The sequence below is a fragment of the Triplophysa dalaica genome, chromosome 10 (genome assembly GCF_015846415.1).
Source record: "Triplophysa dalaica isolate WHDGS20190420 chromosome 10, ASM1584641v1, whole genome shotgun sequence".
In the NCBI taxonomy this organism is placed as follows: Eukaryota; Metazoa; Chordata; class Actinopteri; order Cypriniformes; family Nemacheilidae; genus Triplophysa; species Triplophysa dalaica.
In genome coordinates, this window is record NC_079551.1 from 18,800,034 (window position 1) to 18,824,672 (window position 24,639).

The 24,639-nt window shown below is 39.5% G+C and overlaps 2 protein-coding genes across 3 annotated transcripts; one reads left to right on the top strand and one right to left on the bottom strand.

The window, feature by feature from the left end:
* LOC130429645 (uncharacterized) lies at positions 1–22,787 on the top strand. The gene is made up of 7 exons (XM_056758318.1): positions 1–43; positions 153–343; positions 20,610–20,743; positions 20,867–21,190; positions 21,353–21,442; positions 22,123–22,235; positions 22,405–22,787. Exons 3-7 carry the CDS (start codon positions 20,719–20,721, stop codon positions 22,510–22,512), a joined length of 660 nt encoding a protein of 219 aa, XP_056614296.1. The 5' UTR covers positions 1–43; positions 153–343; positions 20,610–20,718; the 3' UTR covers positions 22,513–22,787.
* On the bottom strand, positions 7,244–14,513 carry LOC130429644 (matrix remodeling-associated protein 8-like). 2 transcript variants are annotated; one of them, XM_056758316.1, is made up of 5 exons: positions 14,377–14,513; positions 13,342–13,391; positions 11,535–11,861; positions 10,989–11,315; positions 7,244–8,890 (listed from the first exon to the last, which is right to left on the bottom strand). In XM_056758316.1, the coding sequence occupies exons 1-5, from the start codon at positions 14,385–14,387 to the stop codon at positions 8,682–8,684; spliced, it is 924 nt and encodes a 307-aa protein (XP_056614294.1). In that variant the 5' UTR covers positions 14,388–14,513; the 3' UTR covers positions 7,244–8,681. The 2 variants fall into 2 exon arrangements, with proteins under 2 accessions (XP_056614294.1, XP_056614295.1); XM_056758317.1 differs by lacking the exons at positions 13,342–13,391; positions 14,377–14,513 and adding an exon at positions 13,153–13,334.
* Positions 22,788–24,639: the final 1,852 nt, after the last annotated feature.

Consider the following 24,639-nt stretch of genomic DNA (forward strand, 5'->3'; position numbering starts at 1 on the left):
GTTAGAGACTGAGACAGATTATCTGGAATGTGACAAAGACAAGGTAATTTACTCAAAAAAAATGATAGGTTTTACATTTTTATCTGATGAATGTTTTGTTTTGTCAAGGAACATCAATGAAATGACCATTTATTTTTATTTTGCTGCCTCAGGACTCAGAGCCAATAAGAACACAAGTTTTTGTTGTTTTTTCATTTTCACTTCATTATTTTTCAAAGGAGGAAAAACACAACTAAAGGATTTACTAAAAGGTTTGCAATTTTTGAGAGTAACATTTTGTCTAAAGAATGAAGAGGAAGGTATTTTATTTTTGCGAGGAAAAGAAATGGTCCTTTATTAAACGGTAAGAGCTAAATCATTAATTGTCTCAAAGTCTCCAGTTTAATATAATCAAATTCAAATATATTCAAATTAATATATATATAGCATGCTTTTTCAATGTTTCATTTTTCATTGTAGCTTCATAACAAAATAAAAAAATCATAAAAAGGTATAATAAACCAGACATGTTTTAATTATGATGATGACATGTTTTTCATTACATGGAAAAGTTAAATAATAAAGGAGAATAATATAAAATGCAATATAATAATATAATGTCACACACAATGCTTGTCACAGTTGTTGGTGACACAGTGATCTATGTGACAAATATACAATTTTTTTTAAATAATTAAAATAACGTCTTCATCTGTTTAGTTGCATTATTATATTTTGATTCTAATTCAGGCCTTTTTACACGACAGAATTCAAGACTTTAAGGATCTGTCGATACTCTTTTTTATGTTAAAGACGAATCTACCCATAACAAACTGATCTGGTGTTCAGGGAAAAAAGTTAAAAATGCAATGTGACAGGAGAAGGCTTAGAACACTATAAAAAAGTTGTATATTGTATTAAGGAGTATCTTTCAGAACCTTTATCTGTGAACATAATGTTTAATTTATTGGATTGTTCTGTATATTTCCTTTTTTAAACAATTTGTGGAATACAGAAAAAGAGCTTCAACACACCAAATCAACACCTGTAGTTGCTTTGACTAAACTGACAATCCCATTGCGGTTAAGTAGTTAAAATAAATAAATAATGTCACCAAAGTTAAGATTTCTGAAGGAGTTCTCCAAAACATGACGTGGAAGCAGGAGGCTATGGTTAAGTAAAACAAGGTGCGGCAACATTGAATTATTCAAAACACGAGACACCACGTACAACAAAAAATGCATCTGATTACATCATGAATGCCACTGCAGCCTATATCTGCAAAATGTTCAACAGTACGTCTGTCTATACACGCATACATCATTGATTGTCATGCATATAACATTCAATCTCAGACACATTTTCTAACTCCATTCATGGAGATACTGTATATAAAATAGGAAAATTATTCACTTCTTCATCTTTGAAAATTGTTTAGAGTGCAACTTGGAAGTGAATAGAAGAGTAAAGAGAAAAGGATGATATAGATGACAGCAAGGAACATGAAACTCAACGAATTCAGTTCCATTATGGTCGTCACTTATAAGCTTTAAGTCACCACGATTTTTCATTGTAGTTTTACTTTCGGTCATGAGGCCCGGTGGCGTGTGGGTGCTATCAGGTACTTCTTATCTGGCTCTGTTGGTATGAAACTGTCTGTATCTGATACTCAACGATCATCAAGATGTGATATGAGGGCATACAGATTCACACATTGAACTCTGATGGAGCGGACACACAACCCATATAGTAGGATCAGATTCATGCACAAAAGCAATGCCAAAGCACAACCCAAAATAAGTTATAAATAAAATTGTTTACATGTTTTCTGCACTTTTAAAGAAAGTTTCCTGACCACCACAGTTACCAATATATGTCCATGTCATAGCATAAATGAGTGGTGAATACAACCCATCAGTAGTCTACTCAGAAATCTACTTAAATGCAAACTGTAGAAAATGTAGATTTGTTTTTACAGAGTAGGTCCTACAAATCAGAAATATTAATAGGTACAAGAAGAATCTACAAATAAAAATCTAGATGAAAATAATCTAAATTAAATGTGTAGTAAATGTGTGTGAGATATGCAAGGCGAGAGAAACATGAGCCAATAGTGTGAAGTTTAAGTATACAAGATGAGCAAATATGACAAGAACAAATATACTTGTGTCACATGGTAGTAAAGTTCCGTGTGCCAAGTAAGCACATCCTGTGTGTCTTTCCACACTTTGGACACTTGAGACACAAAGACAGCAAGTAAGCTATGTTTGAGGGTAAAGACCTGTTCTGTTCTTCATTCCTTATATTTGCCACCCGCAGTGTGTAATACTCCTGTTACAGGTATGTTGAATATTACTTTAGTGATTTTAGCTGCATGTTAAAATAAGGATGAGTTTAACTCACCAAATGATTCTCGACCAGATCTATCAAGATCACTTACATGAAATTAGTTATTTAAAATGTCAATTCCAGTCAAGGAATTAGTTTAGCTCAAAGGAAAATACGTATAATAATCGTCATTACACATACATATTTTACAATTCTGATTAGCAGTATAGTGATAAAAATCCTATATGTATTTGTCCAGCAAATGCATTGATGATTTATACACTAACGTTATCTCATGACCATAAGTAACGTGACTTTACCAAACACAATTAAGAGCAGAGGTAGCATAGATCGAAACACAGTTTAAGTGACCCGTTTGTGAGCGTGAACACAGAGAACCCATCACAAATGCCTTTATGGTTTTTTATTTAACTCTACTCTACATGGTAAACATAATGACGACAAACAAATACATGAAACACAAACGCGCTAGGAAGCGCAGAGAGAGAGGGAGAGTGAGAGGGCATTGCCGGTAAAACATGTCTGAAAACCAATAAAATCATTTTTAACAAAGAGGCACGTTCTTAACCAAGCGGCGATGTCCGTTGGAGTGTCCTAGGCGTCCTCTCTCTTTTTCCCTTCCAATTCCTAATTCCAAAAAGGGGGCATCTGAAGTGGATTGGTGATGGTGTTTTAAATGCACACCTGCCCTGCCCCCAGATGGTCTGCGGGCAAATGCCATGAAAGTGATAAGTTTGCCAGAGAAAGTTCCTTTGTTTCTCATGGCGCCTCATTTTTGTTTGCTATGGTCTTTTGATGATGGTATCTTGAAACCAGGACACAAGGGAGTGAGGCTTTTCTCTCAATGATCCAGTAACTAAATATCCCCCCTTACGGAAGAGGAAGTGCGAATGTAAACTTCAGCTGACAATGGATAGTTGGATCATGATGGCGGGATGACTGGAGGTTCCTATTGGTCCACAGGATCTCGACATACAGGCAGAGAATGCTCCAGAGTGGTCTGGCATTGTCTTTACTTGGGTACCTTTCATCTTTTCCATCCTCCTTAAACATCAAGGGAGAGTACCCCTGCACCTGTTTGCTGGTTCTTGCAACAAGTTGGTTAGGGTGTTTCCTGTCTCCACGTAGATGCACAGCAGCTGTCCTGGATGAAACAGCAGGTGGGATGGCATGATTGGCTTCCATGCAAATGCCTGTAGTGCTGTGTCATGGGGAGGGGTGTTGTCAAGCTACCCCTCCACATCCCACGTAGCTGGGCAAAGTTTTGATACCAAATCTTGTCACTCACATCACGTTCCTCTTGTGAATCTTGCCGGGTGAAGCATGCTCTCTGGCCTTCGCATTTTCTGCAGTGATTGCTGGGCAAAGGCAGGTGTCACACTCCAGTGTCTTTCATTGAACTACTGGTGAGCGGTGTAAGGCGTGACAAGGTTGGGGTCTCATGGCTGGTACTGGCGATGTTGTGGTGGTGCCGTTTTACCTAATTCTGAGGCATGTTCTGCTGGTGCTTAGCTACCCCCCTTTCGTTCTGGTCACGCTGTCAGACCAGTGTTAAAGCAGCGTTTGGCAAGTCCAGCTTTCAGATAGAACTCCGTTCAGCAAGGGTAAATCAGGCATGTGGTGAATCGCAGGTGCCATTTGGTGTGTACATGGCACCGTCTTGAGCGCTCCTTTGCATGAGTGGGCAGTTCTTTTTAACATTTCACGAACCTTGTATGTGTTGTTCTGTGAAGCCCATGCTGCTAGCTTGGGATGTAATGTCATGTGGTTCTGTGAGTGGGGCCACATAGTTGACATTAGTTCTGCATCATTGTCTTTTGTGTTGAGAAGCTCTAGCACTGGCAGTTGATGGCAGGTGCCGGGCATGGTCCATCTTCTTGGAGTGGTAATCCGCTGTTTTTCTCTTCATAAAGACATTTTTCAAAATCTTTTGGTAAATGTACTCACTTGAACATTATGCACGGCGCAAAAGATGACTTATTCAGTAAAAGGGGGTGTGGCTTCCAGAGTGGACCATGCTCTACGTATTCCATAGAATGTGTGTGGTTGTCGGCTTGGTCACACTGTGTGTTGAGCTGAACAGTGAACCCTTTTGGTGAATGCCGGTGGAACAGTCTCCTTTATTCACCAGAGTGCAAAGCTCTGGGCTGTTCTAGTAGGTTGTAGAACGTTCTCGCAGTTGAGAGGGCCCCCCATGGGCTATGAGATTCGTGAGAACCAGGAAGTAGCAGGTTCAGCATTGGTTATTCCCTTTCAAGTTCAAGGCACAGGTGTCCTGGGCCGTTGCTGTGGTTGACAGGCATGAGTCCAATGGAAACTGCGCGCACTTGACAGAACAGGAAATGTCTTAAGCTGGTGTTGTTGGAGAGAGAGAGTGTGAACAGTGTAAAGCTGATGTCTGAGATATCTGCCCATGGTTCCTGTACCAGGGTTCCATGCTCATCTTGTGGTAGGATGACTGTCTCTGTGGTCGACCAGCAGGTTACAGAGATCTGCACATTTTTCTCAGGAGGAGGGGATTCAATAGGGTTGTTTGTTTCACATGCCACTCGTGGTCAAAAAGAGTCTGATTTGGATTTTAAATCCTCCTGTTGAGGTTTCTTGTGGAATCAGCTCCTTTGATGTCCCCAGGATCTCTGCTCTCTCAGACGTAGTTGCACTGTTCTTTTGCTCTCTGGATGGGTGTCATCCATGGTGTCGAGATGAATTCCTCGATGACTGTTGGGCCGGAACAGGTCAGTGGCTCCTAAGTTTCCAGCTGGGTTCCACGGGGCGCCTTCTTTCGAGTCCGACGAAAATGGTCACACTGTGTTGTCTCAGGGCATCCTGCCTGGTGCTTGGCTGTTCTCGGCAGGCTATAACATCTGCTGAGTCTCTGCTGAAGATCTGCTACTGTGGTGCCCCCTCCATAGTCAGTTCTTCGTGATGTGCAGAGATAGGCAGGATTTACACAGTCTTTATGGAGGCAGTGCTATGTTCTCTGTAGTGTTCAGGGTGACAGCATTTAGTTGTGACAGCTGTCATGTTTCTGGCCAGCTTGCTGGGGTCTGGGGGACTGGATAGGAGAGATTCTGTTGCATTCTTCTGTCTGTTCACATTGTAGTCTGCAAGCTAAGTTCAGTTCATTTCGATTCCATGGCTTGGACTTCAGCATGGACTGCTTGCATTGTGTTGCTGTCTGCCGGGCCATTATAGAGAGCTTCTGCATCTTGGAGTTTTCCTACCAGCTCCTCTCTGGTGTCTGCTCCAATTGCTCTCTTCACTCAGTCTGTGTTGCAAAGGAACCTTGTAGCTTTTCATCTCGTCCTGTAACTCCTGGTCCTCTTCATCCACTGTCGTTTGCAGGTCTAGCTGGTCTAGGCGGTTCTGCACGTGCTTCTGGCTCCTACCGGCTTCCTTCGTTCTGGCTCTAGTAGGATGATCTGGTCATGGGCGTGGTCACCAATGATCCTGTCTGAGCACTTCAGATGAGTTTTGGCTCTCTGTAGTTGTAGCTCTGGTTCAGATCGTGGTCCATTCGCCGGATTAGGTCGTCCGACCAACTGCTCTCAGCGCAGTTGCCGTGTGCCGATGTTGGTCCCAGGCAGGAGTCCATTGCAGCGCTTTGCCTGGTCTCTAGCTGGACTGGCAGGTGACAGGATTGGATGGTCTGGAAATATTGAAAAACATGGGTGAGAGAAAGGCACAAACAGCAAGATGCAAGTCCGTACAGATCTACTGAGCTAAATATGTGGGCTATGTTCTGAATGCTTAACTGAGTTGGTCAGTTAGTTCCTTTGTTTCTCATGGCGCCTCATTTGCATAGCTCTGACAGGATGGTCAAACTTAGTTATGGACATAGTATGATGCATGCTATGTTTTTATAACATAGCTCATCATATAGGGAATTCTCAGAGGAGTAGTAAAATATGAAACATGCAAGGCATTGAACTGTGAATCCTGAATGAACGTATGAATACATCAAATTAACCCTAAATCTAAACTTGTATATCTAACAGTTACAGACTATTTAAAATGGCACGAGTGCCAACACACAACCTAGACATTTAGATTCATTTATAGAAAAGGATATTTTAAATCACATAAGTTCCTATTTGTCAGAGAAGTTTCTCTGGTTAGCCTAAGATGTTCAGTTAGAGATGACACAGACACTTCTCACCAATGCTTTGAAGCTTTAGAGTCGTAAATATCCTACAAAGAAACCGAAAGGATTATCACACTCTAGGTGAGAGTTTAAAACCTAAAACCAGACCCCATGGAGCCAGGTTTGCTATGGTCTTTTGATGATGGTAACAAGGACAAACGGGAGTGAGGCTTTCTCTCAATGATCCAGTCACTACATTACACTCATTTAAACTAACTACGAAAGGTTCCTATATTTGTTCATTTACCAACTCCTTACGTAGGTTGTGCTTCAGCACTGCTTTGAACCAAACAAGTTGTAGATTGCAGCTTAAAGAGAATTTGCCCTTGTTAACTTGTGACTTACTTAAAGGTTGCTCTCAAAGAAATAAAGTTAATCTGTGGCCAGTGGTAGCTGTTAAAGTTCTTTTCCAGAAGGGTAAATCAGTTCTTTAAATAAATACATTTTTTTTTTAAATAAAAAAACGGTTCTTTTTCACCATCAGGTAATATCAACCTTATTCTTGCAAATGAAACTACACATTCAAACACATAGAAATATTGCTAATTTACCTTTTATAACTATAATAATGCTAATAATACTGTAATAATGATTTGATCAAACATATTACTTTTTAAGAAATGTCCTACACTTATATTATTAGACTTTTTAATTTCATTAATTTATGAATCAATCAGAATTGAAAATCTAAAAATAAATCAGAAAGACAAATTGCCAGGGTTTTTTGGGCCCCTAAATACAGAGTGACATATGAGAGACCAATCCTGCATTACTATTGAATATTGTGTTTTCCTATTGACCACAGACGGGACTAAAACAAAACAAACTGGTATAGCAAAGGTCACAGATTTTATTATGAAAAAGTTAAGCTAGTGAAAAAAGCTTAGTACACATTTATGTAATAGTTACTGTACCATACATTTACACATTAAAGACGTACAGAACAGGTTTACAAAAATAATGATCTTTGGTGTCACTGTTTTGTGCCTCATAAAATCTAACTGTTCCCTTAAAAAAGCAGGTCTGAACATTAAGGCAGACAAAAATATAACCAAATGTGACCCTGGATCACAAAACCAGTCTTAAGTAGCACAGGAAGATTTTTAGTAAATGACAAAAACACATTGTATTGGTCAAAATTATTGATTTTTCTTTATTGCCCAAAATCATTAGGATATTAAGTAAATATCATGTTCCATGAAGATATTTTGTAACTTTTCTACCTTAAATATGTGAAAACTATTTTTGTAAATGGATGGCCTGCCACAGTGCCCCTGATTAACAACCTCAAAGGCAATTTTCTCAATATTTAGATTTTTCTGCACTCTCAGAATCCGGAGTTTTAAACGTTGTATCTCAGCCAGATATTGTCCAATTCTAAGACCGCATTTAAAGCTTTCAGATTATGTAAAAATCTAAATTTCGAAAAATTGACCCATAAGACTGTTTTTGATGTCTAGGGTCACAAATAGTTACAAAATACATTGTAAACCAACTGACTGAAAAAAAAGAATGTTCAGAAATACTGTGATTAAGAGACTAGTAAATTCCAAATAAATTATGTAAAAAAGTTATGGAACCACTGCAATATAACAAGGTCAGGCAGTCTTTTTTCAAGCATTCAAGTAGAAAACAAAATAAATACAAAAACAACCACAGCAACGCTTTTTCCCTGTTGTACCAGTGGATTAGCTTGGAGGAATGCACTTACATCAGTTTTACAAAACCCAAACGAAACATTTGCATTAAGCAAACTTTGAAATGTTAATCCTTTAAAAACTTTAAACAAAAGTACAGGAAATAAAAAAAAAAAAATTATGTTGTTTGTAGCAAACTATTAGTATTGAAATGAATCACCAAAAATATTGAATCTCTCATGCGAACAATTACAATTTCTGTACATGTTGTGACATGATGTTTACATGATGTCAGAAAGAGATGACACACTGTTTAAGGTATTTTATAAAAAACATTCTTGTATGGTCAAGTGCCCATCTGCCCGGAGTTTTCATATAACAGAAATCCAGAAAAATAGCCGCCTGATTGCCCAATCTTATTATATCAGTAGTAAATTGGGGCAGAAGAGGGATACCAGAAAAAATTGCTAATGTTTGACTTCAACCAAATCAGGTGCATGAGCAACCATAGTGGATTCCCCGTCACTGCTAAGCTGTATAGTTTTAGATCTCATCCATAGTGTGAACAGACTCTAATCGTAATGATTTTGATTCACATGTTCAAGCTCTTCAGGAGCAGGATAAGACTCATGTGATCTAGATGTTTTATAAAACCGTTTGTACACAAAGAGAGAAATACTCAACACCACCACAGATACGCAAGGCACAGTAATTGATATAAGCACTATTTTTGTTTCTTCTGATTTATTTCCTTCTCCTGCCTCTTTTGCTTTAGTTGATTCTGCAAAAAAGTAAACAAAAACATCACTGTAGTGTGATTAAAGCAAATAATCAGTGACATTAAAACATTCAGAGAATCATTTACTGTATTTAGATTTTAAAAGAGGTCTTATTTTGCTTCATCACATTTTAAGCTTTATTTAGTTTTGCTGTCTTAAACAGAAAACAGTGACAGTAACAGTGTGTTAAGGTCTGTAGCAATCCCCACATGCCCTAAAATTCCTTTCCTGGACATTATTATCCAGTCCGACAGCTTTTTTGTGTGTAATATACTGACATATTGTGTTAATAAATCCATTTTCAAGTTGTGCCTTTGAAAACTAAAATCATTCCAGTGATCAGTCCAACATGGGAGTCAAACACTAGACAAGTAGTGAAGTTTATACACTGCACAGCTTTTACACACTAGTTGTTGTCTTTTGCTCTTGAAAATGTGGTTCTGGATAATCTGCTTGTTTTTCTACATTTGGATTTTCTGATGAGACAAAACTGACACCAATTTTTAAAGTGGCAATCTGTGATAATTTTGGAGAAAAAATAAATAGAAATCAATTGTTGAGTAAATCTCATATCAGTGTTCAAAACGATTATCTCGCACTGCTACGGTTGACAGAGTGTTGTTCATTCTTATAAAAGTCGCTTGAAATTTTAATCATCATCTAGTTTGCTGGGTTAAAAAGCGATCATCCGGAGAATGTCATGTAAACATGTCATGATAGTTAAGGACTGCAGCTTTACGAAACAAATAAGGATAAGAACAAATTCTAGTAAACCCAAAAAACAAATCAAAGACTTTATAAAAGCACATATGAAAGAATTAAACCATTTTTACTAGGGGTGGGGGTTGAGGGACCTAACTATCATGATTATTTTTAAAAGATTTTAGAATCGATTGTTTTATCACAGAATCTGTTTGTTTTTGATTATTTACCTGCACAGAGCAAAATTACTCAATATTCCAGCAGAGGGCGTAATGTATTAGATGACGTTGTATCTGTGTCAAGCTGGCACGAGAAAGCAAAACAATGGTGGAAACAGAGGTTTACCCCATCTTTCCATACCTTTATGTTTTAAATCCAGATCTAGACTGCAACCATTTTTCCTCCCCGGACGACCTTTTTTCTAAAGGATCGCTACAGTGCGACTTCAAGACTGACGAATATACAGTATATTTAAACTTTAATGCGCAGAAATGTTATATTGCGCAGGCAATGCATCTCAGACAAGGCAAAATACTGTACCGAGTTCTTTTTCATGTCTTACTTACTACAGACATATCTACACAAAATGATGTAAAAAGTATCCTTGTGAAAGTAGTGTGTTATGTTAACGTACAGTTGGAAAACAAAATTCACATTACAGTATATTACTGTACATCAGTGCGCTAGCTCTTAAAGGGACAAGCAGCAGCTTAATAAACATCTCTGTTTTTAATGTTCATAAAAAATACTCACTTCTGACTGATTAACCTCTCTAAATTTAATAAGGTTTAATCTATGTTTTATTTGTAAAGTGAAGAGTATAAAGTGTTATTTTACATTTGATTACTTTATCTAATTTCTGTACCTGATAACTGCTGTTAGACCAACCTGAGACACCTGAGAAGCACTGATTATTATTGTATATTTGCTTTATAACATTAGAAAAGAATCTCTATTGTTGAGCCCTGTGTGTGATGTGAGGACTTATCTCAAACTAGACACGTTAGACGATCTCATTAGAATAGGTTCAAGGGGCCAAGATAAACCAAATTACAGGTCCTGGCTACAAAAAGTCTTTTCAGCTCAGAGGAATTGTGCTCTTTTGTTGTTTACAACAGATAAAGAAAAAAGTAGCATTCAATTATTTAATTTGTTAAAAATGTGCTATAAAGTTAAGGGCTGATGCCATCAGTGCCATCCATCTCAAATGTTAGTCTAGAGCCCTGTTTAAATCCCAAGTGTGGAAATCAAAAATTATAATAAATTGTACTATCGAATCGCAATAGTTATATAAACGCAATTATCATTATCGCAATATATATTGAATCGCCACACAAGTATCGGGATAGTATTGAGTCTGTAGATAAGTGTATCGTCCCAGTCCTAGTTTTTACTCACCATTAATAAGCAGCTGGACATTCACGTGTTCTCCTGAATGTACAATGTAACATTCATATTCTCCGGCATCAGTGTGTTCAAGTTTGTTGAGTTGGATGGAGAAGTTTCCTCTTATGAACCCACCAGGAAAAATTTCTGTTTTGTTCTTGAACCTTGGTTCTTGAAGCTCCACTGAACCTTTACCTTTAAGTATATCATAGACATGCATACTGGCATTGTATCTCCAATGAACATTAACGTCTTGAAGTTTGTACTCATTTATTTTTGAAGAACAAGGCAAGAAAACAGAACTTCCAATAACCCCGTCAACTGTCACCTGTGAATACACTAAAATGAGAGAAAAAATTAAATGCGAACACATTCTGGCATTTCAGCATTTGGAATACCATTATCTTTCAGCATTAGTTTGTGTATAATGCTTTGTTTACAATAGGTTGTTTTAAAGCACTAACCAGTGCTATAGTTATGCCAGCCTTTACAATACTACAGTTTTTGACCATCAAACAGTCATAATAACGTGTAAAAAAGTGTACTCAGGCTACCTACCATTAATAAACAGCCTGACTTTCACATGTTCTTCTGAATGTACAATGTAACATTCATATTCTCCGGCATCAGTGTGGACAAGATTGTTGAGTTGGATGGAGAAGATTCCTTTCCAAAACTCATCAGGAAAAATTTCTGTTTTGTTCTTGTACTTTGGTTCCTGATACTCTACTGAACCTTTACCTTTAAGTATAGTAAACACGTTCATACTGGCATTGCGTCTCCAAAGCACATTGATGTCTTGAAGGTTGTGCTCATGTTTATTTGAAGCACATGGCAAGAGAACAGAACCTCCGATAACCCCATCAATTGTCACCTGTGAATATACTGAAATGAGATAATCATTTAGTACAAACACTTTCTGGCATTTCAGCATATGACTTGAATTTCTCAGCATTAGTTTGTGTTTAATGCTACGTTAATAGTAATGCCTTTTCATTTTGCATGCTATTCACACTACTTCAGAGTTGTCGACCCTTAAAAACTTGATACTATTGGAGACACTGCAGAACCTATTTTAGTTTGAAAATTCAGTGTAGACAGAAGGAAATACAACTTGAAAGAAAATGAAGCTGTGGCTGCCCACATTTATTCCTTATATAATATTGCAACTCTCCAGATGTGCAAGATGCAATAATGGCTTAATGGTTAAAGAGTCGGACTCGTGACCAGAAGGTTGCTGGTTCGATTCTCAGGGCCTGCGGGTATTCTCCACAGCCCTTGAGCAAGGCAACATACCCTTACTCGCTGCAGTGATAGCTGCCCACTGCTCTGGGTGTACGTGTGTTCATGATGTGCTGTGCGTGTGTTCACTACTCTCTGTATGGGTTAAATACAGAGGTCACATTTCGGGTATGGGTCACCATATCTGACAAATAGGTCACATTCACTTAATTTAAAGCAGTGGATCTCATACCTTTTCATTTTAGGGCCCCCCTTGTGTGGGCCAATTTGCTTTGTGGCCCCCCAAATAAAGATTATCTTATGATCTTTAACTTAGTATAATTTTTATTAAACCAAAGACATATGCGATTATTCTACAATGCTGGAACATAAATTCTTTAGGTTGGTGGTCTTATTTTTTTATGTTTGATTGGAAAAATATGTATGATACATTTCATAAAATTCATAATCGACACATTCACACCGCACACCCATATCATAAGCAGCAGAGACTTTTCTCTCTTATAAAAAAGGAAATTAAAAAGTACCGACACATTTGTATTGTATTTTTATCCCCTGCTTAAGTTAAGAAAAAAATTATCTGCACACCTTTTTGCATTTTCTTATATTTCATAAAATGCCACAAAAACTGACCCCCCCGACCCATCTTGGGGCCCCCAGTTTAAGAACCACTGATTTAAAGCAACACTATGTAGTTTTCGACCCTAAATGTCTCCAAAATTATTTCAGTGGTAGAACAACTCTAAACCGGACTATTTCTAATACCGCTGCTACCCAAGCAGCCTCCTAGCAGCTACAACCGCACTCTGTAACTTTGGTGATCGGAAAAAAAGCACAGCTCCAGGCTGTGACTAAACCGGTTTCATCTGGGACTAAAAAAATTGGATGATATTAAATGCATATTATGATACAATGGCAGCGTTTTTTTTTTTACCTTGGATGCATATAAGCGTGTTGGTGGGGACCCCAATACAATATCAAGACACTTATAAATGCCTTGCCACCCGCTCTTTAACTGTTACGCTGGGCTGGAATTAGTGGGACGAAGAAAGGAGTTCCAAAGCACAAACTTGTGCTGTCGAACTGCTGTTATCAGTATTAAACAGTCTCAGCTGATCCTCACCTTTATCAGTAGTCCAGATGTTTACCAGCAGTGCATAGATGTAGCAGCAGCTGCAGAAACAGAAAACCAAAGTCAGGGCTCTAGACTAACATTTGAGATTAAATAGTTGGTGGCACCAGGTCGCACCAGAGTCGTGGGGTGAGGCAAGTAAAAGGAAACACTGAAACGGCATTCAAACTTGTTTAATACATAATAAATTGATTACAAATTAAATTAAATCATTATTGTGTATACATAAACTTAAATTACTGTATGCTTTGGCAAGCTCTAAACATATTGTCTGGATTTGTTTTTTGGTCACTTCTGGGCCTTTTAAACTTATTTGATTAAATCGTATCTTGTCTTTTGTTTGAGAAAAGACCTAAGGATTCGTTCTGCTGTCCTTGGCACAAAGAAATGTAATAAAGCAAACATACAACTGAAATAATCAGGGCCAGGTGTTTCATGAAGGTTTGAAACAGAAACTCAATGAAGAAATCAAATATAATGTAAATGCACTTTATACTCTTCACTGTACAAATTAAGTATATATTAAAGCTGATTTAGGTTACAATCGTGATTTCTCCAGTGTCAGATTACTTTCATATAAAATACGTTTTTGAATCGTCTCACTGCGTTTTTGGTGCATAATGTAGTTTGAGCAATATTACAATTTCCATGAATGAGCAATCACCAGGTTTATTAGGCTGGACCAAGCTACGCAGTAGATTATATATTTTGCTGCCCATTACACTCATAAAGGTCGGCAAGAGAACTTCATCTTTTATCCCGTTAGCCTTGAGAAAACATTCAAACCGCTCTGTGTACGAACTCCATTGCTCAATACTTTCATCATATGGTCCAATTTCCCCAACTAAACCAACCATCTCTCTCTCAATTTACTTTCTCTCAATTAAAATGAACATTAGTGACTCAACCGAGTAGACAACGCAGAAAACTAATGACCTTTGTATTAGCATGTTAGCACCGTATTAGCCCTTAAATACTAAGTTAGTTTACAATCCCGTTATACATATCACAAAAAAATATTCTCACCTGATGATCATGGTGCGAAATATTATGAATCCATGAAAAAAAAGGCCTAATGATGTTCACTTTTATGTTTATTTAATTATGTAAATGTTTATGGCGAGGTTTCGGACCACTGTTGTGGATGTATCCCTTCTAGCGCCAACCGGTTACTTTCGGTTTCTACGGAAGTTGAAACGCCGGAGCGTCACGTGAGTCAAACTGCAAAAAATCGCATCATGTGACAGTATGTACTGAATTTGAATAAGGACTTTAACTTCCGGCGTTCAAAACAGTACGTTCTATATAGAATGAGTGGGAGTGCATTTCGGACATAATAGGCGTGTTCGAGTTGACCCATACAGCCTGCATTCGGGGGAGGAGTAAGATGGCCGTCAGGTCGGCCACTTCTCCAGTAGGAGCTGAACCTACAGCAGACCAGGGGATATTCATTTCTTTTTCACGGATTAAGTGAATATGATAGGAATACCTGATTATTTGCATTAAGATGTGTACGATAAAAACAAAATATTACACAAAAATTTAATTTGTGAGAATAATCGTAACCAAGTGTGTCAGAATACACATAACATAAACACACATAATAACAATAAAGTGTGTCCTCATCAAGGCTTTCACGCCGATTTTGAGCAACTGTAGCGTCTGACCTCGGCGGATGGTCTCGTTTTGCTCTTGCAGTACTTTAATGTCACATTTGATCTTAAGGCGGCTGCAGCGCCGATCAAAGTTGGACAAATTGTCTAACCAGAATGCATTGCTGTTGTCAGAAGGCTGCAGATTTTGCGGCGCCGCATGAAGTCGAACAAGTCTACTGTGTTCGCCATGTTTTTTGGTAATGTGACCTGTATGCTCTTTGACCTATCAAGAACCTGTACACTGTAAAATCTAATTAGTTGATCTTACTTAAAAAAAGCATGCAAACCGATTGCCTTAAAAATACTAAGTAAATTGAAATGGTATTGCTGAGTTCAAGTAACTAAAAAATTAGTTCAGATGTACTCTTGACTTAGTGTGGAGTACTCAGAATTAAGTATTATTACCAACTTAAGAATTTCCATTGTATTTATTGCACTGTAAACCCGGACAAGTTTGCAATACTAAATTGTTATTACTGTATATCTAAATTCAATTTTACTACAGTTTAAATATTTAGTTTATCCGTCATTGGAGTTTTAAGTTCACTAAATTAAGTTATTTATTTCACATAAATATTATTCTAAAATTGCATAAAAGAAACACCTTGATTTGTGCAACACAAAATGAGCAAGACGAGACTGATCTCAGAACTATATGCACAGTCTATGCTCATTGGTAAAAAACACACAAGCTTCGCAGACCCTAATCACAAGCACCTATCTTCTAAACAGTGGTAACCATAGAACTGAAAAATATGTCAAACTCTTCTAAATATCTAAGAGAAGTGAACATTAAACACTATCAAGTCTTTAACTTTATTACTAAAATCATATAAAATAATCATATTTTAAAAAATGTACTCTCCTAATGCAGTGTGGCGTAAACAGGCAGGATCTGCTCTCTACTGCCTTTCGCTGGTGTAGTAAAGTAATTGCTTCGCTTGTCACTACTTGCTTGATTTAAGTAAAATAAACTAAAGGCGGAAAAGTGAGTTGTTTTATTTCCCCTGCAAGTAATGGTAACTTAATAAAAACTAGTAAAATGTATACATTTTGACAACTGAGTAAAGTTAACAAATAATTTGTAGATAAGGACAACAATTCGATTTTACCATCTACATGAGCGTTGATAAAAACATAATTTTGTCCCGAGAAATTCTTTTATTTGCATTTACAGCACATAAAAAACGGAAGTCCGCCTTAAAGTTTTCCCCTATATTTATTTGATTTACTTTCTAAATTTGACCATTGCTCAGCTCCCGTGGAATCATGGGATGGAGAAGTGTCCATCCGAATCACACTTACAAATCTCGGCGGAAGTAGTAGACCATCCAGGTATTTCTCGCCTACTGTTTTTTGCATACAAATGTTTCGGACAGCTCATTCGAATCCGAGTCAAGACCAAGTCCAGAGTAGTTTGAGTGCAAGTCAAGACCGAGTCCATAGTAGTCCATAAAAACTGAGAAAGACAAAGATGGTTTTACAAAAGTTAGTGTTGTTCTCATGGAAATGATCAGGCTTTAATAAATGTAGTAGTTTTAATCATTATTGATCAATTGATGACTGGTCTGAGTGCTCTGGCTAGCCAATGAACAAGTATTGAGAGAAAATAAACTACGGATTTCACTGGCACACACACTGACATCAACACTCATCATACAACCCTCATCAATGGTGACAATCGTCATAATAATTCAGATAAACGGATCAACTGCAATGCATGCTGGGAGTCATGAATGAGTTTTGTACTATGTTGTTACTCAGCATGCATTGCAGTATGAAGCTTTCTTTTGTTGATTGTCATTGTTGAGTTTCATATGCAGATTCTTGATGTCTTTGTGTGTTAAAGTGGTTTAGCAGAAAGTGATTATGTTAATTCCTAAAAAATCACAGTACATCAAACTACAGATCCACGTAGCTCACACATTAATAAAACAATCCCAATTATTAAGAGTGATCCAAACAATTTCAAAATGTATGAATTACCATTTAGAAGTCATCAACTCTTTGCCACAACTAATGTAATTTAACATACAGTCATGGCTAAAGGAAACGTCTCGGGTTACTTGGCTGTAACCCTGTTCCCTGAAAAAGCGGGAACGAGATGCTGCGTTTCAAACGCTGTGGGAGAACGGTCTTTGTTTGACCGGTTGTGAAGCACGTGTGTCAAACACGGCAAAAATTATTTTGGCTTTAAATAACCTCGGCAGGTGACGTGGCTAATTACACCCGCACCTGCCGGTTATAGAAACGCGTGAATGCGGACGCGTCATCAGGTTCCGACTTTGTCTGAAAGGACGTCCGGGCACGCCTACAGTGCGGCATTGAGGCGCAGCATCTCGTTCCCGCTTTTTCAGGGAACAGGGTTACAGCCAAGTAACCCGAGACGTTCCCTATAAAAAGCTACATTCGATGCTGCGTTTCAAACGCTATGGGAACGAGAATACCAACGCCGCCGCACTGGAAGTGTCTGGACCCCCCAGGTTGTGTGACGTGTGTGCACAATCCGAGAGGAGGCCTCAGATACGACTCTTGGATGTAGACTCCAGGACACGTGAGACGGGAGTGGCATGGACATCCAGACAATAAAATCTAACAAATGTGTGAGGAGAGGACCAGCCCGCCGCATCAAACACTTGCTGCAAGGGGACACCTCTTGCTAGGGCCATAGAAGATGAAATCCCCCTTGTGGAATGAGCTCTGACTCCTAGAGGTGAAGCTTGAATGCGCGCCTCATAGGCCAGAGCAATAGCATCCCTCAACCAATGTGATATTGTTTGCTTGGTTGCAGCAGCCCCTTTGTTGCGACCCCCATAGCATATAAAAAGTTGCTCTGATTTACGCCACTGGCTATTGCGGTGGACGTAAGTCTGAAGAGCACGTACTGGACACAGTAGGTGTAATCGTTACTGCTCCGACGTCGTGAACGGCGGAGGGCAAAAGGCCTCAAGAATAACCGGATACACGGTGGAGAACGGAACTTTCGGAAGATAACTCGGGTGAGGATGCAGAATAGCTTTGACCATCCCAGGGGCAAAATTTAAACAGGACGGCGAGGTCGAGAGCGCCTGCAAATCTCAGATTCTCTTAAGAGAGGTGATTGCCATTAGAAAAAACATTTTAAAGGTCAGAAGCCTGACAGGCGCTGATTCCATAGGTTCAAAGGGGGTGCTAACTAGACCCTCGAGCACCGTCGCTAAGTCCCATGGAGGGACTGTCCTTCTAGAAGGAGGCATCATTCGCGTCTCTCCTCGAATAAAGCGGGCAACTAGAGGGTGCTTTCCCACAGTAACCCCTTCAATCAGTGCGTGGCAGGCCGAAATGGCGGCCACGTAAACCCTGAGAGAAGCAGGGCTTATCCCTGAGGACAGTTTCTCTTGCAGGAAATTCCAACACTGAAACTATCTGACAGTGAACTGGGTCTGCATGGTGTGCAAGGCACAATCTCTCAAAAACGCTCCATCTAAGGGCGTAGCACCTTCTAGTGGAGGGAGCCCTAGCACTTAGAATAGTCTCTACAACATCAGGCGGGAGCCGAGTGCCTCTCAGCTGGTGCCCTTCGGGGGCCAGACATGGAGGTTCCAGAGCTTGGGACGAGGATGAAACATTGTCCCCTGTGCCTGAGATAAAAGATCTCTCCTGACTGGGATCGCCCAAGGAGAGCAGTCTAGGAGGGATACTAGGTCCGAGAACCAGATTCTGGTTGGCCAACGGGGAGCTATCGATATGAGGCGAGACCCCTGTTGACGGACCTTCGCCAGGACTCCCGGGAGCAGAGCTGTCGGAGGAAATGCGTAAAGACGCAGTCTGGGCCACGTATGGGCCATCGCGTCCAGACCCAGGGGAGCTGGATGAGTCAGAGAGAAGTAGAGGGGACATTGTGCTGTCTCCTGTGTAGGAAAGAGGTCCACCTCTGCTTCGTAAAATCTTTCCCAGATTTGTTTGACTACTTCGGGGTGGAGTTTCCATTCCCCGTTTGTCAGAGCTTGTCTGGACCCGAAGTACAGCCATCATTTCGAGGCAATTGATGTGCCAATCGAGAAGATGACCTCTCCAGATCCCTTGAGCTGGACGGCCATTTAAGACCGCACCCCAACCCGTGAGGGATGCGTCTGTCGTTAGCATCCTGCGACGACAACAAGGACCGAGAGTGGGACCTAAAGTCAGAAACCGAGGTCTGAACCACATAGAAAGGGTGCGAAGCCCCTGGCGCGTCACCCTTATATGCCTCTGGGGGTTGGCCCTTGGATGAAACCCCCTTGCTCTGAGCCACAACTGAAACGGTCTCATATGCAGGAGACCTAGAACTCTCTGAAAGTAATGATTTGTCACTTTCTGGCCTAACCTGATGCTCCTCAGGGTGTTTTGTACGGACTCGACACGTGCCGGAGACAGTTGTGCCTGCATTTCGATCGAGTCCCATATGACCCCGAGATACGTTGTATTTTGCGAAGGGGAAAGAACACTCTTTTTGACGTTGAGTCTCAACCCTAGAGCTTTGAGATGAGCTAGGACGACATCCCGATGTCGAAGCGCTAGCTCTCGAGACTGAGCTAAATCAGCCAGTCGTCTATGTAATTCAAAATGCGGATGCCCCGGAGTCGCAAAGGAGCCAGAGCTGCATCCATGCATCTTGTGTACGTGCGGGGTGACAAGGTTAGGCCGAATGGAAGAACCCGATACTGGTAAGCTTCGCCCCCGAAAGCGAACCTCAGGAATCTTTTGTGTTGTGGCAAGATCTCTATGTGAAAGTATGTGTCTTTGAGATCGATCGTCACGAACCAGTTGTGACACTGAATTTGAGACACAATCATCTTGATTGTCAACATTTTGAACTTGAGTGTCTTCAGGTAGCGGTTCAATCCGCGAAGTTCTAGAATTGGACGCAAATCTCTTCAAAGCTGTTCATGTTGACTGTGGTTCGTTCGAGTCACAAAAAATGTTGTGCACACCGCCACGCGAAATAAGCTCGCGCTCTCCCAAAGCGAACTTCGCGAACACCACCTTGACGTCATATTTGGCGCACACACCCAAGCAAACTAGCGGGTGCATCGAGTATATCCCAACCTTTAGTTGAATTCCACTGCCGCAAATATTCCAGAAACTGCTGCAACCAGTCTGTAACCCTTATTTTGTGCTGTAAACACTTCAGTTTCTTCAACGTGGAGAACACAAATAAAACACAGGTCACACCGGGTAGATTTGCATTCTATCCATACTCAAACTAGCTGCTTCTCTCTCTTTCTCTTTTTCCCAAGAGCACTCGCTGCCTTAAAGGGGCAGATGCGCAAAATAGCTTTTTAACTAAAACATATTAAACAAGAGTTCATCATACATTTCTTTTTTCAAATAAAATAGAAAACAAAACAAAACAAAACAAAGAATCAAGTAAAATAGTGAATCAACTAAATTAAGATTGCATAATCATACCCTTTGGTACGATTCAGATGCTACAGATTCATACAAATTAGCCACCTTGTTAAATATTTATTACTGTTTAATTAACAACATCAAAAAAACAGTCACATGTAAAACAATGAATACAAAAGGAAAACAATATTCTTTACATAATCTGTGATTTTAATAATGGTGTTTCTGTGTAAGAAAGGAGAGGACAATGTGGTCAGAGCAAAGCAGACTTTGACTTCCACTTTAAGAGGACAGTTTCGCTCTGCAGTACAGTTCGTCTTATATACTGTGTGAAGTGAACAACATGAGGATTATTCACATTCAGATTTGTGAGTTTATTACATATTATGAATATAATATAATATATTTATATATGTTTATAGACTTATATCCATGTTATGTGTACTTCTAACTGAATTTTCTAATAAGGTTTTTATGATATCATGTTATAGATGTGTTAATGTGGTGTCAAGCTGCAGAGACTTTAGATCAACTGACTTCTTTGGGACAAAATGTGACTATAAACTGTGATCTGGATTCCAGTGAGGTTTATTGGATTTTATTGAAACAATCTGATTCTACAGTGATACTGCAGTCATTCTTAAACCCACCGATAGCTTTTCACTTCAATAAAACATTGAAAAAGAAATATTCAGTACAATCTAAACATCATCTGGTCATATATAATGTCACTCATGACGAGTTAGGAGTTTATTACTGTGTGAACATGGATAAACCTCCAAAAGTCAGTAACAGCACACGACTGAACATCATGGGTAAGTGATCTTTAATTGTACCTTGATTGCTTCACCCATGTAATAGATATGTTGTAAATACTCAGTTTGATATTGTGCATAAGTCAAGCAGACTGCAGTAACACAACACATTTTAGAAACAACTCATCTACAGTAGGTTGAATAATCACACTGATTTTATAGAGATCAGGAAAAAGGAAAACAGGACACATTGGAAGACTTTCAGCCTCATATCTTGTCTGTTAAATGCGGTTCTGATCATAACAGTTGTGGGTAAGTACATATAGTGTGGTGCTATTTGTAAAAATATTAATGCTGTTCTCTAGATAGATGAGGTTGCATTTATTGTTAAACAATACATTTATTGTTTAGTATATAGTAGATAGTATTGTGACATAATATTCTTTTTTTAAAGATTATAAATACACACTTGTTTAGTAGTTCTATGAATATAGAACAGTCTGATAAACATAAAACCAATTCGCTTTGTCTATATTATTGAACAAATGCAATTACACTATGTATTCTAATATCACATATTTTATGTGTCTATATATCTCAGATCTTCATGTTTTTACTTTTGTCACTACTATCTGTACGCATTTGTATTTTCTGTTAAGCTAATTGGCGGCAGTGCAAAAGAAAAGTACCATTGAAACAAATCTCAACAAAAAATATAATTATTGTGCTTCTGTTTTTTATAGCCTCATATAAAAGCCTACATAGAAGTTTTATAGTTTCAAAATACTGTAGTTAGTCAAGGGAAATTATTTCATTGATAAATCCCCTGAGCTGTACACCAGTTACAGCACTAATAACATTCATAGATAAAATCCTTTGTGTTCAAAAAAGTTTATGAATGTTGTAGCCTGTGACGACGTGGACAGTGCTCCATGTTGTAGTGCAACAGGTCTTCAGACGACCCAAGTTTGAATCCACTGTGTTATTCCTAGGACTAATAAATGTCTATGTTATTGAAAATGGAAAAAGCTCAGGACAATGTCATAGCACTGACCTACAGCAGACACAAGTTACAGAACAGCATCAAGATCCAAATCAAGTACAGGTAAAACCATTAATATCATTATTAAAATTCAATAAAATTAAAAAATGATAATTTCTGCTAAACTTTTACTCATGATGAGTGGACCATTGGTTGGTCATGAAATGTCCATTTGGTTTGAGGGACAACTGCAGTTTAAATATTAATACTGTTTCTACTGTTGATATTTCAGTATGCAGCGGTGGACTTTTCCAAAATGCATAAAAATGTCCGTCCCAGCAAAGACAACAGCACATATACTGCTTTAAAGCTGCCAAGGCAAAAAGCACAAGGATTATAAATGACATCATATATATTTACGGAAAAAATTATAACTGCTACAGAACTGTTTAACCTTATAAAGTTATTTAGATTTTTTTTGGAATAAAATTGTTTGAAGTATTTTACCTTTTTGCTGTTGACTTAATTTAGACAGCATAACTGATGTGTGAAGTGAGTTATCAATGATAAAAATGCCTTTGTTAACTGTACAATGATTTAATTTGCCATTCTGGATTTTGTAACAATGAACCGTAAACTGCTCAGATTTTGCTGAAAATAAACTTTTTAAAACTATAGTGAACTTTTTTAGATCATATATGTTTGTTTTAAAGCATTTTGTTAAGTGTTTTTGCATGTCAAACTATATACACATGGATGTTGCTTTTGCATTTACTAAGGTGCATGTACAGTACATTAATACTTTGTTTTACATTGCACATGCATTTAAAACATTGTTCAAACACTTTCCAATAAAGATATGTAAAGTTTATTTGAATTTTATACAATTATCTTTCAAATTAATGGTGGGCAGTAACAAGTATTTTCATCCGGATACAAAATTGATTTACTAAGAGGTCGCCCCATAACTCGTGCTTTAATGGGCGCATGAAAATGTGGATAAAAACGTAAAAGTTAAGCTATCTGGAAAATGTACAGTTAGGGGTTAGTCAAGTGAATCTGGAACAGGTTTTCGGTTGTTTTTTGGATTACACAGAATGAAAATGTCTTGGAAAGGATTATATGGCATGAGGCTGATCACTACAGATTGGAACTGGTAGAGAATTACAAAAGTAAAAAAGTGATTTGGGTTCAAAACATGGTGAAAAAAATGTCTCTTCTTCATGATAACATAATGAGGTCTTATTTGACTCATCCATAACCCTAACCTAAAGGGGTACATTTATCAAAGACATATTTAACATATGGGTCATGGAGAAGTTTTGTCTGAGCTAACTTGTCTGTGTGTGCTTGGTGTGGTTTAAATTTTTGTAGAATTTGTGTGTTTTAATCAAGGCCACAAAAGGAGAGTCACACAGTAGACTGATAGTGCAAACTTACTCTCACAATGCTAATACATGTGTGTACTTATTTTCTTTTTCATTATGCAGAAATGGACTTCTTAATGCTACTTAAAGTTTCTGCCTACCAAAGCCTACAGCATCTGTGCTTCTCTTAAGCTCATAAAACTCTATACTCACTAACCTGATTGTAACAAATCTCAATAAAATGGAAGGAAGGAGGCGGGAACCGGCAAACATTTAAACATTTAATAAAGTAATATAACAGCCGGCGGCCCCTCACGGACGACCGCCGGCGAACAAAACATAATATAAATACAAACATAACATAAGTTCGGGCCCGGTCCTCTCTCTTCGACGGTCCGGTCGCTCGTTCCTTTTATGCTCCCATCTCCTACGTGATTCGAGCCCGGTGTGCGCACAGCTGGCGCTAATTCACAATTACTCACCGGACTCGAACCACGGTCTCGCCCCGCCTACTCTACTACATACCCCCATCACCCCTCACAGGCCGGGGGGTACCCCCGCGACTGTGCAAGCTCCCTCCCCCTCCCTCGGGGGGGGTGGGGGGTATGCAGCGACGAGACGAGACAACGGAGACGGGAGCCCTCGGAGCGACCGGAAAGAGAGAGGGGAGAGAGGAAAAAAAAAAATCCGGTTCCCAGACATGCTGCCGCTCGTTCCTCAACCAGCCGGAGTACTCTCCTTCGCGGTGCCTTGCGGTGGCCCTGGGGCTTCGGTGGACGGCTCGACCGTCCGCCCCCTGGCGGCCGGCGGTGGCTCCTCCTTTATCCGGGAGTCGGGGCGGGTTCCCCGTCCCCTGTTCCTCCCCCTTGGGCGGACGGACGCAGGCTCCGGCCTCTGGCAGGCGGTGGCTCACCCGGCACTTCCGCCCCCTGCTCCTCCCCCTCGGGGGACGGACACAGGCTCCGGCCTCTGGCGGACGGCGGCAACCCCCCCGCTCCCACTTGGACGAAAGCCACCCCACCTCGACCCAGGGGCGCGGCAGCAAAGGTCGGCGTTCCACCGAAGTTTTGAAGGTGGCCGCACTGTGCACTTCCGTTTCCCCAGAGCCACCGCTTCGGGCAGCCACTGGCGGACGCCCTTCGTCCGCGCTGCCCGAACTC

Excerpts from the sequence above, each read along its gene's own strand:
- LOC130429644 (XM_056758316.1), bottom strand. Across the intron at positions 11,316-11,534 it reads AGTCAGGCTGTTTATTAATG|TGTATTCACAGGTGACAGTT; the intron begins GTAGGTAGCCTG and ends CTCTCATTTTAG. Across the intron at positions 8,891-10,988 it reads TGTCCAGCTGCTTATTAATG|AATCAACTAAAGCAAAAGAG; the intron begins GTGAGTAAAAAC and ends ACTTTTTTGCAG.
- LOC130429645 (XM_056758318.1), top strand. The coding sequence starts at position 20,719 with ATGAGGATTATTCACATTCAGATTT. Across the intron at positions 21,191-21,352 it reads CACACGACTGAACATCATGG|AGATCAGGAAAAAGGAAAAC; the intron begins GTAAGTGATCTT and ends CTGATTTTATAG. Across the intron at positions 22,236-22,404 it reads AAGATCCAAATCAAGTACAG|TATGCAGCGGTGGACTTTTC; the intron begins GTAAAACCATTA and ends TTGATATTTCAG.